Raw genomic sequence first — 27,606 nt, 5'->3', positions numbered from 1 at the left:
ACAAGAGACAGATACACACACACACACAAGAGACACAGATATACACACAAGAGACAGATATACACACACACACACACAAGAGACAGATACACACACACACACAAGAGACACAGATATACACACAAGAGACAGATATACACACAAGAGACACAGATATATACACACACACACAAGAGTCACAGATATACACACACAAGACACACAGATATACACACACACACACAAGATATACACACACACAAGAGTCACAGATATACACACACAAGACACACAGATACACACACACACGAGAGATACACACACACACAAGAGCCACAGATACAGATATACACACAGATCTATATACACACAAGAGACACACACACAGACAAGACATGGCGCAATATACAAAGCCCAATACACAGCGCTGTTAGCGGACATTCCCGATTCCCTACGTAGCTGCCCTGGTACCGACCTGTTCTCAATAGGGCCTTACAGACGCGCCGGAGCTACGGACACGACCGATCTTTTCCGCCTCTCTTCGGACTCAGGTACGAACCTACTCGTCTATCTCCGCACAGGCAGGAGCTTCCACCGGAACATACCAACTGCTCTTCGCGGCAGGGGAAATCGAGGCCAGCGGAAGAAACCAATCACTGCCTAGGTACGGATTGCTCACCGCCACCCCTCCTGTCTGACCTTTGGTACGTCCTGATAAGCTCCAGCATTCCAGGCATTCCAGCCAGGAGTCGCTTAACCCCTTCTCTGCTGTGTCTCCAGAGTCACTCCTGCGCTACATGCGGTCTCTTGTCTTCCTACTGCCCCCCAGCAGCATACATTAACCCCTCACCTGTTGTAGCCATGTCACCCTCCCACAAAGCTTTATTCTCTACTCCATCATACCCAAAAACACTTACCCCTACCTACCCACCCCCACCTACTCACACTTACCCCTACCCACCCCCCACCTGCTCACACTTACCCCTACCCACCCCCACCTGCTCACACTTACCCCTACCCACCCACCCCCACCTACTCACACTTACCCCTACCCACCCCCATATACTCACACTTACCCCTACCCACCCCATATACTCACACTTACCCCTACCCACCCCCCACCTGCTCACACTTAGCCCTACCCACCCCCACATACTCACACTTACCCTACCCACCCCCACATACTCACACTTACCCCTACCCACCCCCATATACTCACACTTACCCCTACCCACCCCCACCTACTCACACTTACCCCTACCCACCCCATATACTCACACTTACCCCTACCCACCCCATATACTCACACTTACCCCTACCCACCCCACCTGCTCACACTTAGCCCTACCCACCCCCACATACTCACACTTACCCCTACCCACCCCCATATACTCACACTTACCCCTACCCACCCCCATATACTCACACTTAGCCCTACCCACCCCCACCTGCTCACACTTACCCCTACCCACCCCCATCTGCTCACACTTAGCCCTCCCCACCCCCCACCTACTCACACTTACCCCTACCCACCCCACATACTCACACTTACCCTACCCACCCCATATACTCACACTTACCCCTACCCACCCCCACCTACTCACACTTACCCCTACCCACCCCCATATACTCACACTTACCCCTACCCACCCCCATCTACTCACACTTACCCCTACCCACCCCCATCTACTCACACTTACCCCTACCCACCCCCATCTACTCACACTTACCCCTACCCACCCCCCCACCTACTCACACTTAGCCCTACCCACCCCCATATACTCACACTTAGCCCTACCCACCCCCACCTACTCACACCTACCCCTACCCACCCCCACATACTCACACTTACCCCTACCCACCCCCATCTACTCACACTTACCCCTACCCACCCCATATACTCACTTACCCCTACCCACCCCCATCTACTCACACTTACCCCTACCCACCCCATATACTCACACTTACCCCTACCCACCCCCATCTACTCACACTTACCTCTACCCACCCCCAACTACTCACACTTAGCCCTACCCACCCCCATATACTCACACTTACCCCTACCCACCCCCATATACTCACACTTACCCCTACCCACCCCCATCTACTCACACTTACCCCTACCCACCCCCATCTACTCACACTTAGCCCTACCCACCCCCACATACTCACACTTACCCCTACCCACCCCATATACTCACACTTACCCCTATCCCACCCCCATATACTCACACTTACCCCTACCCACCCCATCTACTCACACTTACCCCTACCCACCCCATATACTCACACTTACTCCTACCCACCCCACCTACTCACACTTAACCCTACCCACCCCCACCTACTCACACTTAGCCCTACCCACCCCCCCACCTACTCACACTTAGCCCTACCCACCCCCATATACTCACACTTACCCCTACCCACCCCCATATACTCACACTTACCCCTACCCACCCCCATCTACTCACACTTACCCCTACCCACCCCCATCTACTCACACTTACCCCTACCCACCCCCACCTACTCACACTTACCCCTACCCACCCCATATACTCACACTTACCCCTACCCACCCCCATATACTCACACTTACCCCTACCCACCCCCATCTACTCACACTTACCCCTACCCACCCCATATACTCACACTTACCCCTACCCACCCCATATACTCACACTTACCCCTACCCACCCCATATACTCACACTTACCCCTACCCACCCACCCCCACCTACTCACACTTACCCCTACCCAGCCCCACATACTCACACTTAGCCCTACCCACCCCCACCTACTCACACTTAGCCCTACCCACCCCATATACTCACACTTACCCCTACCCACCCCATATACTCACACTTACCACTACCCACCCCATATACTCACACTTACCCCTACCCACCCCATATACTCACACTTACCCCTACCCACCCCCACCTACTCACACTTATCCCTACCCACCCCATCTACTCACACTTACCCTACCCACCCCCATCTACTCACTTACCCCTACCCACCCCATATACTCACACTTACTCCTACCCACCCCATATACTCACACTTACCCCTACCCACCCCATATACTCACTTACCCTACCCACCCACCCCCACCTACTCACACTTACCCCTACCCACCCCACCTACTCACAGTTATCCCTACCCACCCCACCTACTCACACTTAGCCCTACCCACCCCACCTACTCACTTACCCCTACCCACCCCACCTACTCACTTACTCCTACCCACCCCCACCTACTCACATTTACCCCTACCCACCCCCACCTACTCAAACTTACCCCTACCCACCCCCATATACTCACACTTACCCCTACCCACCCCCACCTACTCACACTTATCCCTACCCACCCCATCTACTCACACTTACCCCTACCCACCCCCATCTACTCACTTACCCCTACCCACCCCACCTACTCACTTACTCCTACCCACCCCCACCTACTCACATTTACCCCTACCCACCCCCACCTACTCAAACTTACCCCTACCCACCCCCATATACTCACACTTACCCCTACCCACCCCCATCTACTCACACTTACCCCTACCCACCCCATATACTCACACTTACCCCTACCCACCCATATACTCACACTTACCCCTACCCACCCATATACTCACACTTACCCCTACCCACCCACCCCCACCTACTCACACTTACCCCTACCCAGCCCCACATACTCACACTTAGCCCTACCCACCCCCACTACTCACACTTAGCCCTACCCACCCCATATACTCACACTTACCCCTACCCACCCCATATACTCACACTTACCACTACCCACCCATATACTCACACTTACCCCTACCCACCCCATATACTCACACTTACCCCTACCCACCCCCACCTACTCACACTTATCCCTACCCACCCCATCTACTCACACTTACCCCTACCCACCCCCATCTACTCACTTACCCCTACCACCCCACCTACTCACTTACTCCTACCCACCCCCACCTACTCACATTTACCCCTACCCACCCCCACCTACTCAAACTTACCCCTACCCACCCCCATATACTCACACTTACCCCTACCCAGCCACTAAGCAAAGCCCACAATAGGCGGGTCCTACATGAAAAGCAACCCTTTCCTTCCCAGGCCCCTAATGATGGACAGTGAGAGACAGATGAGTAGCCCCAGGAGCTGAGGCAGATGAATAACAAAGGGTGTATTGGTGGCCCCTCTCCCATATCCTTCCCCAGGAAGCAGAGACATCCAGTCATTCTCATGTACACACAGGGGGCCCTGTCCTCTTCCCCCCAGGCAGGGGGAGACTGAATGGAGCTCTGTGTATCCCATAGAGAATGGCAAGTAGGCTGAATACTAATAGTGCCCACGTGCCACCCCCCCCAACCCTCATCCCTTCTGGCTGCACCTCATCCCACTCTCTCTATAAACTGCCCCTCCACCATACTCACCCATCTCATATACTGTCACTCAGGGGTGCTTCACCAATGAGGTGAGTTGAGACTGTCGTCTCAGGTGGCAGCGCCCCACTAGGTACCAGGGGCAGCAAAAATGCTGCTCCTGGTACTTTAAGAGCAAATTTCCAGGGGGGGGGGCAGCAGCAACCGCTGCTACCTCAGGTGGCGGAGGGGCCAGGATCGCCCCTGCTGTCACTGCCCCTTCTCTTACTCTCTCTACCAATGACCCCCAATACTCTCACTGTCTCACCTGTGTCTGACATTCACTGGGTCCTGTCTCACCTGTGTCTGACATTCACTGGGTCCTGTCTCACCTGTGTCTGACACTCACTGGGTCCTGTCTCACCTGCACCTGACACTCACTGGGTCCTGTCTCACCTGTGTCTGACACTCACTGGGTCCTGTCTCACCTGCACCTGACACTCACTGGGTCCTGTCTCACCTGCACCTGACACTCACTGGGGTCCTGTCTTCACCTGCGCCTGACACTCACTGGGTCCTGTCTCACCTGTGTCTGACACTCACTGGGTCCTGTCTCACCTGTGTCTGACACTCACTGGGTCCTGTCTCACCTGTGTCTGACACTCACTGGGTCCTGTCTCACCTGCGCCTGACACTCACTGGGTCCTGTCTCACCTGCACCTGACACTCACTGGGTCCTGTCTCACCTGCGCCTGACACTCACTGGGTCCTGTCTCACCTGTGTCTGACACTCACTGGGTCCTGTCTCACCTGCGCCTGACACTCACTGGGTCCTGTCTCACCTGTGTCTGACACTCACTGGGTCCTGTCTCACCTGTGTCTGACACTCACTGGGGCCTGACACTCACTGGGTCCTGTCTCACCTGTGTCTGACACTCACTGGGGCCTGACACTCACTGGGTCCTGTCTCACCTGTGTCTGACACTCACTGGGTCCTGTCTCACCTGTGTCTGACACTCACTGGGTCCTGTCTCACCTGCACCTGACACTCACTGGGTCCTGTCTCACCTGTGTCTGACACTCACTGGGTCCTGTCTCACCTGTGTCTGACACTCACTGGGTCCTGTCTCACCTGCGCCTGACACTCACTGGGGCCTGACACTCACTGGGTCCTGTCTCACCTGCGCCTGACACTCACTGGGTCCTGTCTCACCTGCGTCTGACATTCACTGGGTCCTGTCTCACCTGTGTCTGACACTCACTGGGTCCTGTCTCACCTGCGCCTGACACTCACTGGGTCCTGTCTCACCTGCACCTGACACTCACTGGGTCCTGTCTCACCTGCGCCTGACACTCACTGGGTCCTGTCTCACCTGCACCTGACACTCACTGGGTCCTGTCTCACCTGTGTCTGACACTCACTGGGTCCTGTCTCACCTGTGTCTGACACTCACTGGGTCCTGTCTCACCTGCGCCTGACACTCACTGGGTCCTGTCTCACCTGCGCCTGACACTCACTGGGTCCTGTCTCACCTGTGTCTGACACTCACTGGGTCCTGTCTCACCTGTGTCTGACACTCACTGGGTCCTGTCTCACCTGCGCCTGACACTCACTGGGTCCTGTCTCACCTGCGCCTGACACTCACTGGGTCCTGTCTCACCTGCGCCTGACACTCACTGGGTCCTGTCTCACCTGCACCTGACACTCACTGGGTCCTGTCTCACCTGTGTCTGACACTCACTGGGTCCTGTCTCACCTGCGCCTGACACTCACTGGGTCCTGTCTCACCTGTGTCTGACACTCACTGGGTCCTGTCTCACCTGCACCTGACACTCACTGGGTCCTGTCTCACCTGCACCTGACACTCACTGGGTCCTGTCTCACCTGTGTCTGACACTCACTGGGTCCTGTCTCACCTGCGCCTGACACTCACTGGGTCCTGTCTCACCTGCACCTGACACTCACTGGGTCCTGTCTCACCTGCGCCTGACACTCACTGGGTCCTGTCTCACCTGCACCTGACACTCACTGGGTCCTGTCTCACCTGCACCTGACACTCACTGGGTCCTGTCTCACCTGTGTCTGACACTCACTGGGTCCTGTCTCACCTGCGCCTGACACTCACTGGGTCCTGTCTCACCTGCACCTGACACTCACTGGGTCCTGTCTCACCTGTGTCTGACACTCACTGGGTCCTGTCTCACCTGCGCCTGACACTCACTGGGTCCTGTCTCACCTGCGCCTGACACTCACTGGGTCCTGTCTCACCTGCACCTGACACTCACTGGGTCCTGTCTCACCTGCACCTGACACTCACTGGGTCCTGTCTCACCTGTGTCTGACACTCACTGGGTCCTGTCTCACCTGCGCCTGACACTCACTGGGTCCTGTCTCACCTGCGCCTGACACTCACTGGGTCCTGGGTTGTTATGATGGGGCTCATAAGTGTTCCACTCCAGTGTGGGATAATAATAATGATAATAATAATAATAATATGCATTGTGCTAGGAACAGGTCTAAATCCAAAGATGCCTCCTTCCTACAAGAAGAGCATGACGGCTGCCTGTGATTGGTTAGAGATTTAAAGGGAAACACATGTCCCAGTAAATGACATTTTGAGGCTGGCCTGCAGGTGTGGCCTCAGGGATAAATAGGGGGCGCTGTTGAGCTTTATTTTCTAGGTTGGTGCAGTCACAGCTCCCTCTACTGCCCAAATATTTCTTTTACATTTTACTTCCCCTAAATCAGTGGTCACAAAATGAACGTCTCTCTCCCCAATTTGCCCAACTTACCTCCCAGCTGTGCTGGTTTTCATGGGACAGTCCGACTTGTTAGTGAAATGTCCCGAGTTTCTCTTTGATCTCCTGCACTGAAAAGCCAGAAAAAGATACAACGTTTCTGAAATGTAACATCTGCCTCCAGCTGTCAGACTTTCTCGTTCTTTATAGGCTCCTTAAAGACCCACCTGTTTAGGGAAGATTATTTAATGTACCTTAATTAATCCGTTCATTAATCCTACTGTCACAATTGTAGCCCAACCTTTACTTGTAAAGTCTCACATGTACGACCCACAAATCCTATTGGACTTTGTAATAAACAAGCTCAGGTGTAGCCATTCAAGCACAGGATACACAGTAGATAACAGATAAGTACTACTATAGTTTATATAAACAAGCTGCTGTGTAGCCATGGGGGCAGCCATTCAAGCACAGGATACACAGTAGATAACAGATAAGTACTACTATAGTTTATATAAACAAGCTGCTGTGTAGCCATGGGGGCAGCCATTCAAGCACAGGATACACAGTAGATAACAGATAAGTACTACTATAGTTTATATAAACAAGCTGCTGTGTAGCCATGGGGGCAGCCATTCAAGCACAGGATATACAGTAGATAACAGATAAGTACTACTATAGTTTATATAAACAAGCTGCTGTGTAGCCATGGGGGCAGCCATTCAAGCACAGGATACACAGTAGATAACAGATAAGTACTACTATAGTTTATATAAACAAGCTGCTGTGTAGCCATGGGGGCAGCCATTCAAGCACAGGATACACAGTAGATAACAGATAAGTACTACTATAGTTTATATAAACAAGCTGCTGTGTAGCCATGGGAGCAGCCATTCAAGCACAGGATACACAGTAGATAACAGATAAGTACTACTATAGTTTATATAAACAAGCTGCTGTGTAGCCATAGGGGCAGCCATTCAAGCAAAGGATACACAGTAGATAACAGATAAGTACTACTATAGTTTATATAAACAAGCTGCTGTGTAGCCATGGGGGCAGCCATTCAAGCACAGGATATACAGTAGATAACAGATAAGTACTACTATAGTTTATATAAACAAGCTGCTGTGTAGCCATAGGGGCAGCCATTCAAGCACAGGATACACAGTAGATAACAGATAAGTACTACTATAGTTTATATAAACAAGCTGCTGTGTAGCCATGGGAGCAGCCATTCAAGCACTGGATACACAGTAGATAACAGATAAGTACTACTATAGTTTATATAAACAAGCTGCTGTGTAGCCATGGGAGCAGCCATTCAAGCACAGGATACACAGTAGATAACAGATAAGTACTACTATAGTTTATATAAACAAGCTGCTGTGTAGCCATAGGGGCAGCCATTCAAGCAAAGGATACACAGTAGATAACAGATAAGTACTACTATAGTTTATATAAACAAGCTGCTGTGTAGCCATGGGGGCAGCCATTCAAGCACAGGATACACAGTAGATAACAGATAAGTACTACTATAGTTTATATAAACAAGCTGCTGTGTAGCCATGGGAGCAGCCATTCAAGCACAGGATACACAGTAGATAACAGATAAGTACTACTATAGTTTATATAAAACAAGCTGCTGTGTAGCCATAGGGGCAGCCATTCAAGCAAAGGATACACAGTAGATAACAGATAAGTACTACTATAGTTTATATAAACAAGCTGCTGTGTAGCCATGGGGGCAGCCATTCAAGCACAGGATACACAGTAGATAACAGATAAGTACTACTATAGTTTATATAAACAAGCTGCTGTGTAGCCATAGGGGCAGCCATTCAAGCACAGGATACACAGTAGATAACAGATAAGTACTACTATAGTTTATATAAACAAGCTGCTGTGTAGCCATGGGGGCAGCCATTCAAGCACAGGATACACAGTAGATAACAGATAAGTACTACTATAGTTTATATAAACAAGCTGCTGTGTAGCCATGGGGGCAGCCATTCAAGCACAGGATACACAGTAGATAAGAGGTAAGTACTACTATAGTTTATATAAACAAGCTGCTGTGTAGCCATGGGGGCAGCCATTCAAGCACAGGATACACAGTAGATAAGAGGTAAGTACTACTATAGTTTATAGAAACAAGCTGCTGTGTAGCCATGGGGCAGCCATTCAAGCACAGGATACACAGTAGATAACAGATAAGTACTACTATAGTTTATATAAACAAGCTGCTGTGTAGCCATGGGGGCAGCCATTCAGGCACAGGATACACAGTAGATAACAGATAAGTACTACTATAGTTTATAGAAACAAGCTGCTGTGTAGCCATGGGGGCAGCCATTCAAGCACAGGATACACAGTAGATAACAGATAAGTACTACTATAGTTTATATAAACAAGCTGCTGTGTAGCCATGGGGGCAGCCATTCAAGCACAGGATACACAGTAGATAACAGATAAGTACTACTATAGTTTATATAAACAAGCATGCCCCCATGGCTACACACTAGCTTGTTTATAGAAACTATAGTAGTGTTTCTGAAGCAAACAGATCAGTTTTACCTGTGCAGGGCAACGCTACATGATATTCTCGTTACTCGCTTAATAGACTTTGGATCTTACAGAGTCAAAATTCCAATTTTTGAATCAAAATGAACTTGGACAAATCAGGGCAGCATAGGGGCCTGAAATGCTTCTTTGTTACTTTGTACATAAAAGTGCACAATAATTTAAGATTCTGGGATCACGTTCATGCATGTGAAGCAAGCTCACTGGGACAGGGACTGATGGGACTGTGATAGGGACCTTAGATTGTAAACTCACTGGGACAGGGACTGATGGGAATGTGATAGGGACCTTAGATTGTAAACTCACTGGGACAGGGACTGATGGGAATGTAATAGGGACCTTAGATTGTAAGCTCACTGGGACAGGGACTGATGGGAATGTGATAGGGGCCTTAGATTGTAAGCTCACTGGGACAGGGACTGATGGGAATGTGATAGGGACATTAGATTGTAAGCTCACTGGGACAGGGACTGATGGGAATGTGATAGGGACCTTAGATTGTAAACTCACTGGGACAGGGACTGATGGGAATGTAATAGGGACCTTAGATTGTAAGCTCACTGGGGCAGGGACTGATGGGAATGTGATAGGGACATTAGATTGTAAGCTCACTGGGACAGGGACTGATGGGAATGTGATAGGGACATTAGATTGTAAGCTCACTGGGACAGGGACTGATGGGAATGTGATAGGGACCTTAGATTGTAAGCTCACTGGGACAGGGACTGATGGGAATGTGATAGGGACATTAGATTGTAAGCTCACTGGGACAGGGACTGATGGGAATGTGATAGGGACCTTAGATTGTAAACTCACTGGGACAGGGACTGATGGGAATGTGATAGGGACCTTAGATTGTAAGCTCACTGGGACAGGGACTGATGGGAATGTGATAGGGACCTTAGATTGTAAGCTCACTGGGACAGGGACTGATGGAATGTGATAGGGACCTTAGATTGTAAGCTCACTGGGACAGGGACTGATGGGAATGTGATAGGGACATTAGATTGTAAGCTCACTGGGACAGGGACTGATGGGAATGTGATAGGGACCTTAGATTGTAAACTCACTGGGACAGGGACTGATGGGAATGTAATAGGGACCTTAGATTGTAAGCTCACTGGGGCAGGGACTGATGGGAATGTGATAGGGACATTAGATTGTAAGCTCACTGGGACAGGGACTGATGGGAATGTGATAGGGACATTAGATTGTAAGCTCACTGGGACAGGGACTGATGGGAATGTGATAGGGACCTTAGATTGTAAGCTCACTGGGACAGGGACTGATGGGAATGTGATAGGGACATTAGATTGTAAGCTCACTGGGACAGGGACTGATGGGAATGTGATAGGGACCTTAGATTGTAAACTCACTGGGACAGGGACTGATGGGAATGTGATAGGGACCTTAGATTGTAAGCTCACTGGGACAGGGACTGATGGGAATGTGATAGGGACATTAGATTGTAAGCTCACTGGGACAGGGACTGATGGGAATGTGATAGGGACCTTAGATTGTAAACTCACTGGGACAGGGACTGATGGGAATGTGATAGGGACCTTAGATTGTAAGCTCACTGGGACAGGGACTGATGGGAATGTGATAGGGACCTTAGATTGTAAACTCACTGGGACAGGGACTGATGGGAATGTGATAGGGACCTTAGATTGTAAGCTCACTGGGACAGGGACTGATGGGAATGTGATAGGGACCTTAGATTGTAAACTCACTGGGACAGGGACTGATGGGAATGTGATAGGGACCTTAGATTGTAAGCTCACTGGGACAGGGGCTGATGGGAATGTGATAGGGACATTAGATTGTAAACTCACTGGGACAGGGACTGATGGGAATGTGATAGGGACCTTAGATTGTAAGCTCACTGGGACAGGGACTGATGGGAATGTGATAGGGACCTTAGATTGTAAACTCACTGGGACAGGGACTGATGGGAATGTGATAGGGGCCTTAGATCGTAAGCTCACTGGGGCAGGGACTAATGGGAATGTGATAGGGACCTTAGATTGTTAGCTCAATGGGACAGACCCACATTCAATGTAAAAGTTTTATGTAAGAAACACTGATAATTGATCCACAGTTTCAGAGATATGAAAAAGAGCAAATAAGTGCCCCCCGTGCCCCCCCAAATGTGACAGTAGTTTCCCTTTAAGCTGGAGTTGCCCAGGAATCATTAGTAGAAGTGACAGAAAGCGGTGGTGCCCCAGAAGTGAATAGATGGGGTGCTGGGCAGTGGTTGTGAGTAGAACAGGCAAGTGTCCAACAAGAGGATCCCAGGGGCCCCACAGGCCACAGTTTAGTAGTAGCAACAACAGTAGCAGTAGTAGTAGTAGTAGCAACAACAGTAGCAGCAGCAGCAGTAGTAGTAACAGTAGCAGTAGCAGCAGCAGCAGCAGTAGTAGTAACAGTAGCAGTAGCAGCAGCAGCAGTAGTAGTAGTAGTAACAGTAGCAGTAGTAGCAGCAGCAGTAGTAGTAGTAGTAACAGTAGCAGTAGTAGCAGCAGCAGTAGTAGTAACAGTAGCAGTAGCAGCAGCAGCAGATAGAGATTTTGCTGTCAGTGCAGAACAATATCAGACAGGGATCTGTGGCAGGAAAGGGTGTTAGCCTGTGACATCACTGCTGGCAGCTGTGTGATTGGCTGTCTCCCTGTCCCTGTATCAGCCCATACTGTTTGCCCCGGAATTCCCCGAGCCCAGTGAGTCATCCTGTAACCCCTGCGCTGCCACATGGAGCCGCCAAAGGCCACCCATCCAGCAAAGCTGGGGTTAATGTTGCCAGCTTGCAGAGGAAGAGGAATGGGGCAGGGGCAGGAGGAGGAGGAGGCTGATTGTTTTGCTCTGTCTCACTAATGGCAAGTGGAGAAGGGACTGATCATTCAGCAGCACTGGGGCAATAAGCTCTCACTGGGGCACAAACACCCAATAGCTCAGGCACAGGCAAAAGCACTTTATCTCACGCAGGGGTAGGACACCCCAGGGGCAATTCCCAGGCAGGGGTAGGACACACCAGGGGCAATTCCCAGGCAGGGGTAGGACACACCAGGGGCAATTCCCAGGCAGGGGTAGGACACCCCAAGGGTAATTCCCAGGCAGGGGTAGGACACACCAGGGGTAATTCCCAGGCAGGGGTAGGACACCCCAGGGGCAATTCCCAGGCAGGGGTAGGACACCCCAGGGGTAATTCCCAGGCAGGGGTAGGACAGACCAGGGGCAATTCCAACGCAGGGGTAGGACACCCCAGGGGTAATTCCCAGGCAGGGGTAGGACAGACCAGGGGCAATTCCAACGCAGGGGTAGGACACCCCAGGGGTAATTCCCAGGCAGGGGTAGGACAGACCAGGGGCAATTCCAACGCAGGGGTAGGACACACCAGGGGTAATTCCCAGGCAGGGGTAGGACAGACCAGGGGCAATTCTCACGCAGGGGGTAAGCTGGGGGCACTTAGGAGCAGATGTAAGGCCAGGGATATAATAGTCTCAGGACTGAATTGGGGGCTCAAGCAGACCTGTTAGTGGCCGGGGCCCCGTGAGACGTGAAGTGAGAGCCCCTAGCGATGTCTCATGACACGGCCTGTGAGACCCCCTCACTGCACACGGTGTATGTCCTGGTGGGCTCCAGTACTGACAGTGTCCAGCTGCTCAGGTAAACTCCATGCCCTGGGGCTCATCTACCCTTCTTCATCTACACCTATACATCCCCTTTATGTACAACTATATGTATATATTTACCCTATTTGTGTACAACTATATGTATATATTTAGCCTATTTGTGTACAACTATATGTATATATTTAGCCTATTTGTGTACAACTATATGTATATATTTAGCCTATTTGCGTACAACTATATGTATATATTTAGCCTATTTGTGTACAACTATATGTATATATTTAGCCTATTTGCGTACAACTATATGTATATATTTAGCCTATTTGTGTACAACTATATGTATATATTTAGCCTATTTGTGTACAACTGTATCTATATATTTAGCCTATTTGTGTACAACTATATGTATATATTTAGCCTATTTGTGTACAACTATATGTATATATTTACCCTATTTGTGTACAACTATATGTATATATTTAGCCTATTTGTGTACAACTATATGTATATATTTAGCCTATTTGTGTACAACTATATGTATATATTTAGCCTATTTGTGTACAACTGTATCTATATATTTAGCCTATTTGTGTACAACTATATGTATATATTTACCCTATTTGTGTACAACTATATGTATATATTTAGCCTATTTGTGTACAACTGTATCTATATATTTAGCCTATTTGTGTACAACTATATGTATATATTTAGCCTATTTGTGTACAACTGTATCTATATATTTAGCCTATTTGTGTACAACTATATGTATATATTTACCCTATTTGTGTACAACTATATGTATATATTTAGCCTATTTGTGTACAACTATATGTATATATTTAGCCTATTTGTGTACAACTATATGTATATATTTAGCCTATTTGTGTACAACTATATGTTATATATTTAGCCTATTTGTGTACAACTATATGTATATATTTAGCCTATTTGTGTACAACTATATGTATATATTTAGCCTATTTGTGTACAACTATATGTATATATTTAGCCTATTTGTGTACAACTATATGTATATATTTAGCCTATTTGTGTACAACTGTATCTATATATTTAGCCTATTTGTGTACAACTATATGTATATATTTAGCCTATTTGTGTACAACTATATGTATATATTTACCCTATTTGTGTACAACTGTATCTATATATTTAGCCTATTTGTGTACAACTGTATCTATATATTTACCCTATTTGTGTACAACTATATGTATATATTTAGCCTATTTGTGTACAACTATATGTATATATTTAGCCTATTTGTGTACAACTATATGTATATATTTAGCCTATTTGTGTACAACTATATGTATATATTTAGCCTATTTGTGTACAACTGTATCTATATATTTAGCCTATTTGTGTACAACTATATGTATATATTTACCCTATTTCTGTACAACTATATGTATATATTTAGCCTATTTGTGTACAACTATATGTATATATTTAGCCTATTTCTGTACAACTGTATCTATATATTTAGCCTATTTCTGTACAACTGTATCTATATATTTAGCCTATTTGTGTACAACTATATGTATATATTTACCCTATTTGTGTACAACTATATGTATATATTTAGCCTATTTGTGTAACAACTATATGTATTATATTTAGCCTATTTGTGTAAAACTATATGTATTATTTAGCCTATTGTGTACAACTATATGTATATATTTAGCCTATTTGTGTACAACTATATGTATATATTTAGCCTATTTGTGTACAACTATATGTATATATTTACCCTATTTGTGTACAACTATATGTATATATTTAGCCTATTTGCGTACAACTATATGTATATATTTAGCCTATTTGTGTACAACTATATGTATATATTTAGCCTATTTGCGTACAACTATATGTATATATTTAGCCTATTTGTGTACAACTATATGTATATATTTAGCCTATTTGTGTACAACTGTATCTATATATTTAGCCTATTTGTGTACAACTATATGTATATATTTAGCCTATTTGTGTACAACTGTATCTATATATTTAGCCTATTTGTGTACAACTATATGTATATATTTAGCCTATTTGTGTACAACTATATGTATATATTTAGCCTATTTGTGTACAACTATATGTATATATTTACCCTATTTCTGTACAACTATATGTATATATTTAGCCTATTTGTGTACAACTATATGTATATATTTAGCCTATTTGTGTACAACTGTATCTATATATTTAGCCTATTTGTGTACAACTATATGTATATATTTACCCTATTTGTGTACAACTATATGTATATATTTAGCCTATTTGTGTACAACTATATGTATATATTTAGCCTATTTGTGTACAACTATATGTATATATTTAGCCTATTTGTGTACAACTATATGTATATATTTAGCCTATTTGTGTACAACTATATGTATATATTTAGCCTATTTGTGTACAACTGTATCTATATATTTACCCTATTTGTGTACAACTGTATCTATATATTTAGCCTATTTGTGTACAACTATATGTATATATTTACCCTGTGAGTACTGGTTTGGGCTGGGACGAGTGCAAGTTGGTGCCATTTGGGGGCAGGGATCAGTGTGCAGGTTGGTTCTGCCCCAAATAGAGCCGTGTGTGGCGCCTGTTGTCTGTGGGAAGGGCACAAGTTGGGGGGCAAGTGAGTTGGGGGGGAGCTATGAGGTAACCCCGTTTGTACTTAGTCACAAATAGACAAGAAGAATCTCTCAATACCCCCCAGACTGAGCTTGACCTGTACCCCTGTGTTTGTGAATCTGGGGGTCATGGGGCGGTGCCCTAATTCTGTTGGAAGGGCTATTTGTCCTTTAGTGGGAGTAGAAGGGGCAGGTGGTGAGGGGTAACAGCAGGTAAGGGGTAGATCCAGGAATGTACATGTGTGTCCTCTGTTTTTCAGTTTGAGCCCAATTCTGCCGGAATCTGGGATTGTATCGGACATGGACGTGGAAAACACCATTGAGCCCAGTGAGAACCAGTTCTACCAGTTAAAAAGCCAGCCCATTCCCAGCAGGTAGGAGGGAGCCTCATGGCTGGACATTGTACACAATATATGTGTATGTATATAGAGGAGGTCCCTGGCCATAGAGCTTACAATCTGTCAGATGGAGGTGGCAGTCAGGGGAGTGGTAGTAGGGCAGTTAGACAATAGCCAGTGGCCATGGCTGGCTGCTATATTGGCACATGCCCGTGCATTCAGCAATGCCATATGACTTTGTTTTGTCCCACAGTCAGTGGGAACGCCACTCGTGCCCCTCCAGACCCCCGGCACCATGAGCTCCCGCGTTTTGCTCCGGCAGCAGCTGATGAGGGCTCAGGCCCGAGAACAGGAGCGCAGGGAACAAGAGCAAGAAGCAGCTCAGATCCTTGCCGAGCGTAGCAACGCTGCTCCAGCCACACCGGCCATCAACGTCAACCCAACGAGTCGGCCCAACCCCGCGCACGTGCCCCTTGAGGTCTTAAAGGTAAGTGCAAGCAACAAACTGGTACTAGTAGCATTCAACCTATAGCTAGGTGCAAGGGCAGCTCATTCACTAACACAGGTGGAGCGGTTGGTGGTGCAGGTGGTCCATTCACTAACACAGGTGGAGCAGTTGGTGGTGCGGGTGGTCCATTCACTAACACAGGTGGAGCAGTTGGTGGTGCAGGTGGTCCATTCACTAACAGAGATGGGGCGGTTGGTGGTGCAGGTGGTCTATTCACTAACACAGGTGGAGCATTAAGTGGTGCGGGTGGTCCATTCACTAACACAGGTGGAGCATTAAGTGGTGCGGGTGGTCCATTCACTAACACAGGTGGAGCAGTTGGTGGTACAGGTGGTCCATTCACTAACAGAGATGGGGCGGTTGGTGGTGCAGGTGGTCCATTCACTAACACAGGTGGAGCAGTTGGTGGTGCGGGTGGTCCATTCACTAACACAGGTGGAGCATTAAGTGGTGCGGGTGGTCCATTCACTAACACAGGTGGAGCAGTTGGTGGTACAGGTGGTCCATTCACTAACAGAGATGGGGCGGTTGGTGGTGCAAGTGTATTCATGTGCAGGAATTAGCAGCAAGATAATGAATGTGTTCTGCCCGGCAGGTGCAAACGCATCTTGAAAATCCGACCCGGTACCACATCCAGCAGTCCCAGCGGCAGCAAGTCAAACAGTATCTTTGTACTACCCTGGGTGCCAAGGTGCCCATGAACTCTTCTGCCCCAAGCACGGCAGCCCCAGGAACCTCTCCTCAAGCAGTGCTCCAAGCCTCGGCCAGCAGCGCCCCCAACAGTCCACTGGCCATGCTCAAAATTGCCTCCAGTCTGGACACAGAGGTGGGGCATTCAGTGACAAGAGCTGAGACTCTTGTATTATTGTGACTGCACTAATGATGTATTATTCTTGCTTCAGATTGATGATGTCATTGATGAGATAATAAGCTTGGAATCCAGCTTCAATGATGAAATAATGGGATATGTAGAAAGAGCCCATTTGCCCAGCACAGTAAGTACCGACCTGGGGGTAATAGCACAGAGAGACAGACCCACAGAGCCGTCACCGAGAGACAGACGCACAGAGAAGAGAGACAGTGAGGTCACACAGAGAGACAGACGCACAGAGCCGTCACACAGAGAGACAGACCCACAGAGCCATCACACAGAGAGACAGACGCACAGAGCCGTCACACTAAGAGACAGACGCACAGAGCCGTCACACAGAGAGACAGACGCACAGAGCCGTCACACTAAGAGACAGACGCACAGAGCCGTCACACAGAGAGACAGACGCACAGAGCCGTCACACTAAGAGACAGACGCACAGAGCCGTCACACAGAGAGACAGACGCACAGAGCCGTCACACTAAGAGACAGACGCACAGAGCCGTCACACAGAGAGACAGACGCACAGAGCCGTCACACTAAGAGACAGACCCACAGAGCCGTCACACAGAGAGACAGACACATAAAGAAGAGAGACAGTGAGGTCACACCCAATGATTTCTTGTTGCAGCTGCCTGTTGCTGGAAATCTCCTGGATGTTTATTGTGGCGTCAGTATGGCAGCTCCAGCAATAACTATGAGTAACTCGTGCCCTGCGGAGCTGCCCAACATAAAGACGGAATATACAGGTAGGTGCTGGGGGGGAAATGTGGGTGATTACAAAGACGGCACATAGACTGCCTGCGGCTGTAACAGTGGGGGTCATTTATCAACATTGGGTAAATTTGCCCATGGGCAGTAACCCATGGCAACCAATCAGATTACTGCATTCATTGTTCTACTTGCAGATCACTGATTGGTTGCTATAGGTAACTGCCCAGTGTTGATAAATGAGCCCCATTAATGTCTCTTCTCTCGGTGCAGATCAGGAGACCAAAGCAATTATAAAGGAGCGGCAGAAAAAGGACAACCACAATCTGAGTGAGTCACAACCACATGGAGGCCCATTGGGGGGCAAATCTGTGTCATACATACACCCCCCCCCCAATAGTCCAGTATGTACTAAATCCTTTGGGTGGGGGTGCTGACAGGGGGGCACAGGTAGGTGGGGCAGTGCTCTGATATTTCCCAGTCCCAGAAAATGAGAGGGAAACAGATGTAAGGCTGCTCTGCTGCTCCTGTACTGTACTGTCTCTTACCTCTTCTATGTTGTCTCTTACCCCACCTGCTCTGTGCAGACTCTTACCCCTCCTGTGCAGTCTCTTACCCCTCCTGTGCAGTCTCTTACCCCTCCTGTGTTGTCTCTTACCCCTCCTGTGCAGTCTCTTACCCCTCCTGTGTTGTCTCTTACCTCTTCTGCACTGTCTCTTACCCCTCCTGTGTTGTCTCTTACCCCACCTGCTCTGTGCAGACTCTTACCCCTCCTGTGCTGTATTTTACCCCTTCTCTGCAGTCTCTTACCCCTTCTGTTCTGTCTCTTACCCCTCCTGCGCTGTCTCTTATCCCTTCTGCGCTGTCTCTTACCCCTCTTACTCTGTCTCTTACCCCTCCTGCGCTGTCTCTTACCCCTCCTGCGCTGTCTCTTACCCCTTCTGTTCTGTCTCTTACCCCTTCTGTTCTGTCTCTTACCCCTCCTGCGCTGTCTCTTACCCCTTCTGCTCTGTCTCTTACCCCTCCTGCGCTGTCTCTTACCCCTCCTGCGCTGTCTCTTACCCCTCCTGCGCTGTCTCTTACCCCTCCTGCGCTGTCTCTTACCCCTCCTGCGCTGTCTCCCTCCTGCGCTGTCTCTTACCCCTCCTGCGCTGTCTCCCTCCTGCGCTGTCTCTTACCCCTCCTGCGCTGTCTCCCTCCTGCGCTGTCTCTTACCCCTCCTGCGCTGTCTCCCTCCTGCGCTGTCTCTTACCCCTCCTGCGCTGTCTCTTACCCCTCCTGCTCTGTCTCTTACCCCTCCTGCGCTGTCTCTTACCCCTCCTGCTCTGTCTCTTACCCCTCCTGCGCTGTCTCTTACCCCTCCTGCGCTGTCTCTTACCCCTCCTGCGCTGTCTCTTACCCCTCCTGCTCTGTCTCTTACCCCTCCTGCGCTGTCTCTTACCCCTCCTGCGCTGTCTCTTACCCCTCCTGCGCTGTCTCTTACCCCTCCTGCGCTGTCTCTTACCCCTCCTGCGCTGTCTCTTACCCCTCCTGCGCTGTCTCTTACCCCTCCTGCTCTGTCTCTTACCCCTCCTGCTCTGTCTCTTACCCCTCCTGCGCTGTCTCTTACCCCTCCTGCGCTGTCTCTTACCCCTCCTGCGCTGTCTCTTACCCCTCCTGCTCTGTCTTTTACCCCTCCTGCGCTGTCTCTTATCCCTTCTGCGCTGTCTCTTACCCCTCTTACTCTGTCTCTTACCCCTCCTGCGCTGTCTCTTACCCCTCCTGCGCTGTCTCTTACCCCTTCTGCTCTGTCTCTTACCCCTTCTGTTCTGTCTCTTACCCCTCCTGCGCTGTCTCTTACCCCTCCTGCGCTGTCTCTTACCCCTTCTGCTCTGTCTCTTACCCCTCCTGCGCTGTCTCTTACCCCTCCTGCGCTGTCTCTTACCCCTCCTGCGCTGTCTCCCTCCTGCCGCTGTCTCTTACCCCTCCTGCGCTGTCTCCCTCCTGCGCTGTCTCTTACCCCTCCTGCGCTGTCTCTTACCCCTCCTGCGCTGTCTCTTACCCCTCCTGCTCTGTCTCTTACCCCTCCTGCGCTGTCTCTTACCCCTCCTGCGCTGTCTCTTACCCCTTCTGCGCTGTCTCTTACCCCTCCTGCGCTGTCTCTTACCCCTCCTGCGCTGTCTCTTACCCCTCCTGCGCTGTCTCTTACCCCTCCTGCTCTGTCTCTTACCCCTCCTGCGCTGTCTCTTACCCCTCCTGCTCTGTCTCTTACCCCTCCTGCGCTGTCTCTTACCCCTCCTGCGCTGTCTCTTACCCCTCCTGCGCTGTCTCTTACCCCTCCTGCTCTGTCTCTTACCCCTCCTGCGCTGTCTCTTACCCCTCCTGCACTGTCTCTTACCCCTCCTGCGCTGTCTCCCTCCTGCGCTGTCTCTTACCCCTCCTGCGCTGTCTCTTACCCCTCCTGCGCTGTCTCTTACCCCTCCTGCGCTGTCTCTTACCCCTCCTGCGCTGTCTCTTACCCCTCCTGCGCTGTCTCTTACCCCTCCTGCTCTGTCTCTTACCCCTCCTGCTCTGTCTCCCTCCTGCTCTGTCTCTTACCCCTCCTGTGCTGTCTCTTACCCCTCCTGCGCTGTCTCCCTCCTGCGCTGTCTCTTACCCCTCCTGCGCTGTCTCCCTCCTGCGCTGTCTCTTACCCCTCCTGCGCTGTCTCTTACCCCTCCTGCGCTGTCTCTTACCCCTCCTGCGCTGTCTCCCTCCTGCGCTGTCTCTTACCCCTCCTGCGCTGTCTCTTACCCCTTCTGCGCTGTCTCTTACCCCTCCTGCGCTGTCTCTTACCCCTCCTGCGCTGTCTCTTACCCCTCCTGCGCTGTCTCTTACCCCTCCTGCTCTGTCTCTTACCCCTCCTGCGCTGTCTCTTACCCCTCCTGCGCTGTCTCTTACCCCTCCTGCGCTGTCTCCCTCCTGCGCTGTCTCTTACCCCTCCTGCGCTGTCTCTTACCCCTCCTGCGCTGTCTCTTACCCCTCCTGCGCTGTCTCTTACCCCTCCTGCGCTGTCTCCCTCCTGCGCTGTCTCTTACCCCTCCTGCGCTGTCTCTTACCCCTCCTGCGCTGTCTCTTACCCCTCCTGCGCTGTCTCTTACCCCTCCTGCTCTGTCTCTTACCCCTCCTGCTCTGTCTCTTACCCCTCCTGCTCTGTCTCTTATCCCTCCTGCGCTGTCTCTTACCCCTCCTGCGCTGTCTCCCTCCTGCGCTGTCTCTTACCCCTCCTGCGCTGTCTCCCTCCTGCGCTGTCTCTTACCCCTCCTGCGCTGTCTCTTACCCCTCCTGCGCTGTCTCTTACCCCTCCTGCGCTGTCTCCCTCCTGCGCTGTCTCTTACCCCTCCTGCGCTGTCTCTTACCCCTTCTGCACTGTCTCTTACCCCTCCTGTGCTGTCTCTTACCCCTCCTGCGCTGTCTCTTACCCCTCCTGCGCTGTCTCTTACCCCTCCTGCTCTGTCTCTTACCCCTCCTGCGCTGTCTCTTACCCCTCCTGCGCTGTCTCTTACCCCTCCTGCGCTGTCTCCCTCCTGCGCTGTCTCTTACCCCTCCTGCGCTGTCTCTTACCCCTCCTGCGCTGTCTCTTACCCCTCCTGCGCTGTCTCTTACCCCTCCTGCTCTGTCTCTTACCCCTCCTGCTCTGTCTCTTACCCCTCCTGCGCTGTCTCTTACCCCTCCTGCGCTGTCTCTTACCCCTCCTGCGCTGTCTCTTACCCCTCCTGCGCTGTCTCCCTCCTGCGCTGTCTCTTACCCCTCCTGCGCTGTCTCCCTCCTGCGCTGTCTCTTACCCCTCCTGCGCTGTCTCTTACCCCTCCTGCGCTGTCTCTTACCCCTCCTGCGCTGTCTCCCTCCTGCGCTGTCTCTTACCCCTCCTGCGCTGTCTCTTAACGCTCCTGCGCTGTCTCTTACCCCTCCTGCTCTGTGCATTCAGCGTCCCCACGTTGCAGGCAGACTACCAGGATCAGTCACATTCTTCTCATTTGAGAGAATGAACAGGGATGAGCCCGGGGGAGTCTGACAATGGTACAACCCTATTTAAAGGGTTAAGCGGTGCAGGTGGGTTACTAACCAGCCAATCAATTGTGTCCTGCAGTTGAACGGCGCCGGAGATTTAATATTAATGATAGAATTAAGGAGCTTGGTGCCCTGATCCCCAAGTCCAGTGATCCGTAAGTACACACTGTCACACCCCAATGTCTGAATGTGTCCCCCCCTTCCCCATTCTCCTGTGCCCCCCCATCTTCCCACTTTACTTGTGTCCTGCAATGAATGTGACCCCCCCAGGGAAGTGCGCTGGAACAAGGGGACCATCCTGAAGGCATCAGTAGAATATATCCGGAAGCTGCAGAAGGAGCAGCAGTGGGTGCGGGAGCTGGAGGGCCGGCAGCGTAAACTGGAGCACATGAACCAAAGGCTAATGCTGCGCATACAGGTAACGCGCACCCCTCAGCTGCACCCCAATGGCTTCTGTTTCCTGCACCCTGTCCCCACAGTCCCATTCATTAGCGGGGGCACAAGTGGGCCATTTAGGTGGCCACTACATTCCATGTACAATTGCAACTCAAGGGGACTGCACCTAATTGGGATGGCAAATTGCAAGGATTACAAGTTGCCCCTATTCACATGGGATTGTGGGAGGCGGGGGGCACAGAAAGGGAAGTAACCATATTCAGGGGGGGGGGGGATGAGATACAGAAATGTGCTCCAATGTATCCTGAGATATTTGCCCTTCCTGATCCCATGTGTATATTGGGGGCAGACTGTGTACTATAAAGAGCCCCTTTGTGCCAGTACAGATATGAGGGCTTAGTTACATGTCAAGGATCTATTGCCCCCAGCTGCTGCTACTATCTGCCCCTTCACCCCCACTGAGCACTTGCTCCCATGTGTCTCCCCTGCAGGAACTGGAAATACAGGCGCAGCTCCATGGACTCAATGACAACCCCCCAGCCTGTAAGGCCACGGACACGCTGAAGAGTGAGCCCACCTTCCACTCAGCCAGCCCTCAGCCCCCACACCCCTCTGCTCTACACCTGGGAACTCTCCACTTCACAGACCCCCTGAGTCACCTGGACTTCCACCTCACTCTCACCCCGGACTCGGCCATTGCTGACATTCTCATGGACGATGCCCTGTCCCCACTGGGGGGCACTGACCCGCTCCTCTCCTCTGTCTCCCCTCAAGCCTCAAGAAACAGCAGCCCCCACAGCAGCTTCAGCATGGAGGATGACTCCTGACCAGGCTCCGCCCAGGGAATATGGGCCCCAAATTACTGCACCCCATACAGGGACGGGCCAATGCTTTCTTTCCACTAAATCACTGAAGGGCAGCCCTGGGGTGACTGAATGCTGACTGACCCCTGCAGATAACCCACTCGTGCAGATAACCCACCCGTGCAGATAACCCACTCGTGCAGATAACCCACCCGTGCAGATAACTCACTCCTGCAGATAACCCACCCGTGCAGATAACTCACCCGTACAGATAACCCACTCCTGCAGATAAACCACCTGTGCAGATAAGCCACCCGTGCAGATAAGCCACCCGTGCAGATAACTCACTGCTGCAGATAACCCACTCGTGCAGATAACTCACTGCTGCAGATAACCCACTCGTGCAGATAACCCACCCGTGCAGATAACTCACTCCTGCAGATAACCCACCCGTGCAGATAACTCACTCCTGCAGATAACCCACTCGTGCAGATAACCCACCCGTGCAGATAACCCACCCGTGCAGATAACTCACCCGTGCAGATAACCCACCCGTGCAGATAACTCACTCCTGCAGATAACTCACTCCTGCAGATAACCCACTCGTGCAGATAACCCACCCGTGCAGATAACCCACTCCTGCAGATAACTCACCCGTGCAGATAACCCACCCGTGCAGATAGCCCACCCGTGCAGATAACTCACTCCTGCAGATAAGCCACTCGTGCAGATAACCCACCCCTGCAGATAACCCACCCCTGCAGATAACCCACCCATGCAGATAACCCACCCCTGCAGATAACCCATTCGTGCAGATAACCCACCCGTGCAGATAACCCACCCCTGCAGATAACCCACCTGCGCAGATAACCCACCCGTGCAGATAACCCACTCGTGCAGATAACCCACCCGTGCAGATAACCCACCCGTGCAGATAACCCACTCGTGCAGATAACCCACCCGTGCAGATAACCCACTCGTGCAGATAACCCACTCGTGCAGATAACTCACCCGTGCAGATAACCCACCCGTGCAGATAGCCCACCCGTGCAGATAACTCACTCCTGCAGATAAGCCACTCGTGCAGATAACCCACCCCTGCAGATAACCCACCCCTGCAGATAACCCACCCATGCAGATAACTCACTCCTGCAGATAACTCACTCCTGCAGATAACCCACTCGTGCAGATAACCCACCCGTGCAGATAACCCACTCCTGCAGATAACTCACCCGTGCAGATAACTCACTCCTGCAGATAACCCACCCGTGCAGATAACTCACTCCTGCAGATAACCCACTCGTGCAGATAACCCACTCCTGCAGATAACTCACCCGTGCAGATAAGCCACCCGTGCAGATAACCCACTCCTGCAGATAACTCACCCGTGCAGATAACTCACTCCTGCAGATAACTCACCCGTGCAGATAAGCCACCCGTGCAGATAAGCCACGACTTACAGAGGTAACTGGCCAATCTGTGGGAGATTCACTATATTCACCATGGGCCTAGTCCTCCTGCTCCCAAATCTAGAGTTGCCCCTGGGACTGGATAACTGGGTGACTGGAGGGAGAAGGTGCCTTACTGACTGGTAATACAGTGAGCTGATAGATCAGAGCATGGACAAGGCTTGTAGCCCCCGGCCTCTGTCTCTTAATGGAGGAGGCTCCTGAATTGCAGCACATTCCAGGGTTCCACACTTGCTGGTTACATTGGTGTCTAACCTTGATTGCTGCCCTTAACCTTCATACTGACACAACTGTAACAAAGAAGAAAGCAGGAGGCGCAAATGCACAATTTTATGTGTGGGAAATGTTGCCCTTTAAAGGAGAACTAAACCCTAAATATGAATATGGCTGGAAATGGCATCTTTTATATAGAGAACTTATATAGCAGTGATGATTGCAGCTCCCCATGTTGCTTTTTGTTAGAAGTGTCAGTGACACTGCACATGCTCAGTGCACTCTGGACAAGTGGGGAGAAGCTAAACGTAGGGGTTGTGGCAAATCATCAGAAATGAGCTTCATCTATTGGATGAGCTGATGTTACAGGGCCGATTGATGCTGCAGACTACACTGAGTGTGAATATGGAAGCGCTTGTATAAAAGAGGAAGAAGGAGAAATGGACTGGGAGAAAATTGGGGAGTGCAGGTCTCACCCCAGTTTCCCTTTTTGACTTAAACAAATTGTTCAGTAAAAAAATAAAAACTGATAGGATATGCAAAATAAAAAATGTTTCTATTATAGTTAATTAGCCAAAAATGTAATGTATAAAGGCTGGAGTGAGTGGATGTGTAACATAATAGCCAGAACACTACTTGACTAACTATATCAGATACATTTGTATCTATTTACCCAGTTTTTATTTGTACACCAAACTGTTCCTTTACTGAAGATACTTTGTGTATTTGATCCAATGATTCATGTAACTGTATATTCTTCTATGAAACATTTTACACTCACCGAGTCCCAATTTCCTTTATGTCAATCTCCCTCCCTGAGCAGTGGCCCCGGGGTATGGCAAAGAGAATGGAAGGGTTTCAATACAAACAGGAGAGTGCCAGGGAGGGAAACTTCCACAGGCCCTAGGCAACTTGGCCTTGGTTGGTGTGTGAGTAGCAGTAGTAGTAGTAGTAGTAGTGTTTAATGTGGGACTGTAGTGTGAGGAGCAAGTTCTAGTAGTCTACACAGGATAGTACGAGAGCATGGCCAGTGAATGGCTATTTGGAAAACTGTGTAGGACACTGGTGTTAACAATGGGAGGAGTCTATATATGAGCTGACAGGGTTAATGAACATGCCACTAATAGGGACAGTAAAGGAAGGAGTAGGGTCAGTGTTGGAGATTGCAGTTTAGACATTTGAGTGTGAGCTGTTAAAGTGGCCATAGTTGCACAGATAATATAGTACAAAAGTCATTTTTGTACAATATTTGGTGCCTGTATGGTGGGGAAAGAGCCAACCGATATTGGCAGAAGACTGGCCAGCTCATCGATTGGATTGGCTAGAAAATTTTGATTGGGTGCCTTTGAAGGCCATTGTTGATTAGGATAGAGACCTGTGGCATGTGAAGATCATTTGTATCTCTGCACAAAGCTGGGTGAGTAGGGTGTATGACATCATGGCTGGGTATGTGGTCATGCCATGGACTTGTACTTAATAATAAATGATATTCTTTTGCTAGACATATATATTTGTTTTCTTCGCTGTTATATAAGCAGATTTCTTATCATTCCCATGAAAGAGCTGCCACAAGATTAATTAAAGGCTTTAATCCTGGCCTTGGCACCCCTTCAAAAATGGATTCATCTTAATTTGCTGCCTGCTCTCATGCAGTTGTGTCTTAGCTCCGCCCCTTCCTGCTCCTGTGAGAGGAAGTAGAAAATGAGAGCAGGTGGGCATGTGGGAGTCCAGCTGAACAGGAAGGAAAAGGTGTTGCTCTGAAATGTGTCCCTGAGGGTGAGTGGGACAACTATTAGAGACATTGTAGTAATGCCCCTCATCCTCTCTCTGTTTTCTTCTGGCCTTCCATTTTCTTGCTGTTTTCATACCACCCAAGCGCTAACTGACTTCACCAGAAAACACAAATACCCATGCGTTGGAGCAAATATTGAATCAAATGTGACAAACTGTGTGTGTTGTGTGTGTGAGAGAGAGTATTAGGGATACACTGAATCCAAGATTTGGTTCGGGATCCAGCCAAGATTTAAACCTTTTTCAGCAGGATTCAGCCCAATTCTTCTGCCAGGCAGAACTGAAGCCGGATCCTAATTTGTGGGATAGAAATCGGGTGCCTTTTTGTCAAAAAACAAGGAAGAGTAAAAAATGTTTTCCCCTTTGCATATGCAAATTAGGGTTCGGTATTCGTTTGAATCTTTCGCGAAGGATTCGGGGGTTTGGCCGAATCCAAAATAGTAGGTTGGGTGCATCCCTACTAGAGAGTATAACTTGTGTATAGTTACATGATTAAATGTTCCA

At 49.6% G+C, this 27,606-nt stretch overlaps 2 protein-coding genes across 2 annotated transcripts in view; one reads left to right on the top strand and one right to left on the bottom strand.

Annotated features, from left to right (window-relative positions):
- Nucleotides 1–809, bottom strand: part of LOC108698835 (coiled-coil domain-containing protein 120) — a 15,357-nt gene extending 14,548 nt beyond the window's left edge. Inside the window, exon 1 of the mRNA XM_041572226.1 lies at nt 455–809. The gene's annotated coding sequence lies outside the window, so the exon portion shown is untranslated. The remainder of the gene's footprint in view (nt 1–454) is intronic.
- An 11,752-nt stretch (nt 810–12,561) lies between these two features.
- Nucleotides 12,562–26,091, top strand: tfe3.L (transcription factor binding to IGHM enhancer 3 L homeolog). The gene is made up of 10 exons (XM_041572227.1): nt 12,562–13,341; nt 16,234–16,347; nt 16,565–16,798; nt 17,415–17,645; nt 17,722–17,814; nt 18,322–18,439; nt 18,675–18,731; nt 22,510–22,585; nt 22,701–22,848; nt 23,318–26,091. The coding sequence occupies exons 3-10, from the start codon at nt 16,607–16,609 to the stop codon at nt 23,651–23,653; spliced, it is 1,251 nt and encodes a 416-aa protein (XP_041428161.1). The 5' UTR covers nt 12,562–13,341; nt 16,234–16,347; nt 16,565–16,606; the 3' UTR covers nt 23,654–26,091.
- The last annotated feature ends 1,515 nt before the right edge of the window (nt 26,092–27,606 follow it).

Source organism: Xenopus laevis, chromosome 8L, assembly GCF_017654675.1.
Source record: "Xenopus laevis strain J_2021 chromosome 8L, Xenopus_laevis_v10.1, whole genome shotgun sequence".
NCBI lineage: Eukaryota > Metazoa > Chordata > Amphibia > Anura > Pipidae > Xenopus > Xenopus laevis.
The sequence above is the reverse complement of the archived record's forward strand: the minus strand, read 5'-3'. Positions and strand labels throughout refer to the sequence as shown.

Coding starts and splice junctions, on each gene's coding strand:
- tfe3.L (XM_041572227.1), top strand. CDS start 16,607: ATGAGCTCCCGCGTTTTGCTCCGGCAGCAGCTGATGAGGGCTCAGGCC. Junction 17,815..18,321: donor GAGCCCATTTGCCCAGCACA/GTAAGTACCGAC, acceptor TTCTTGTTGCAG/CTGCCTGTTGCTGGAAATCT. Junction 22,849..23,317: donor GGCTAATGCTGCGCATACAG/GTAACGCGCACC, acceptor TCTCCCCTGCAG/GAACTGGAAATACAGGCGCA.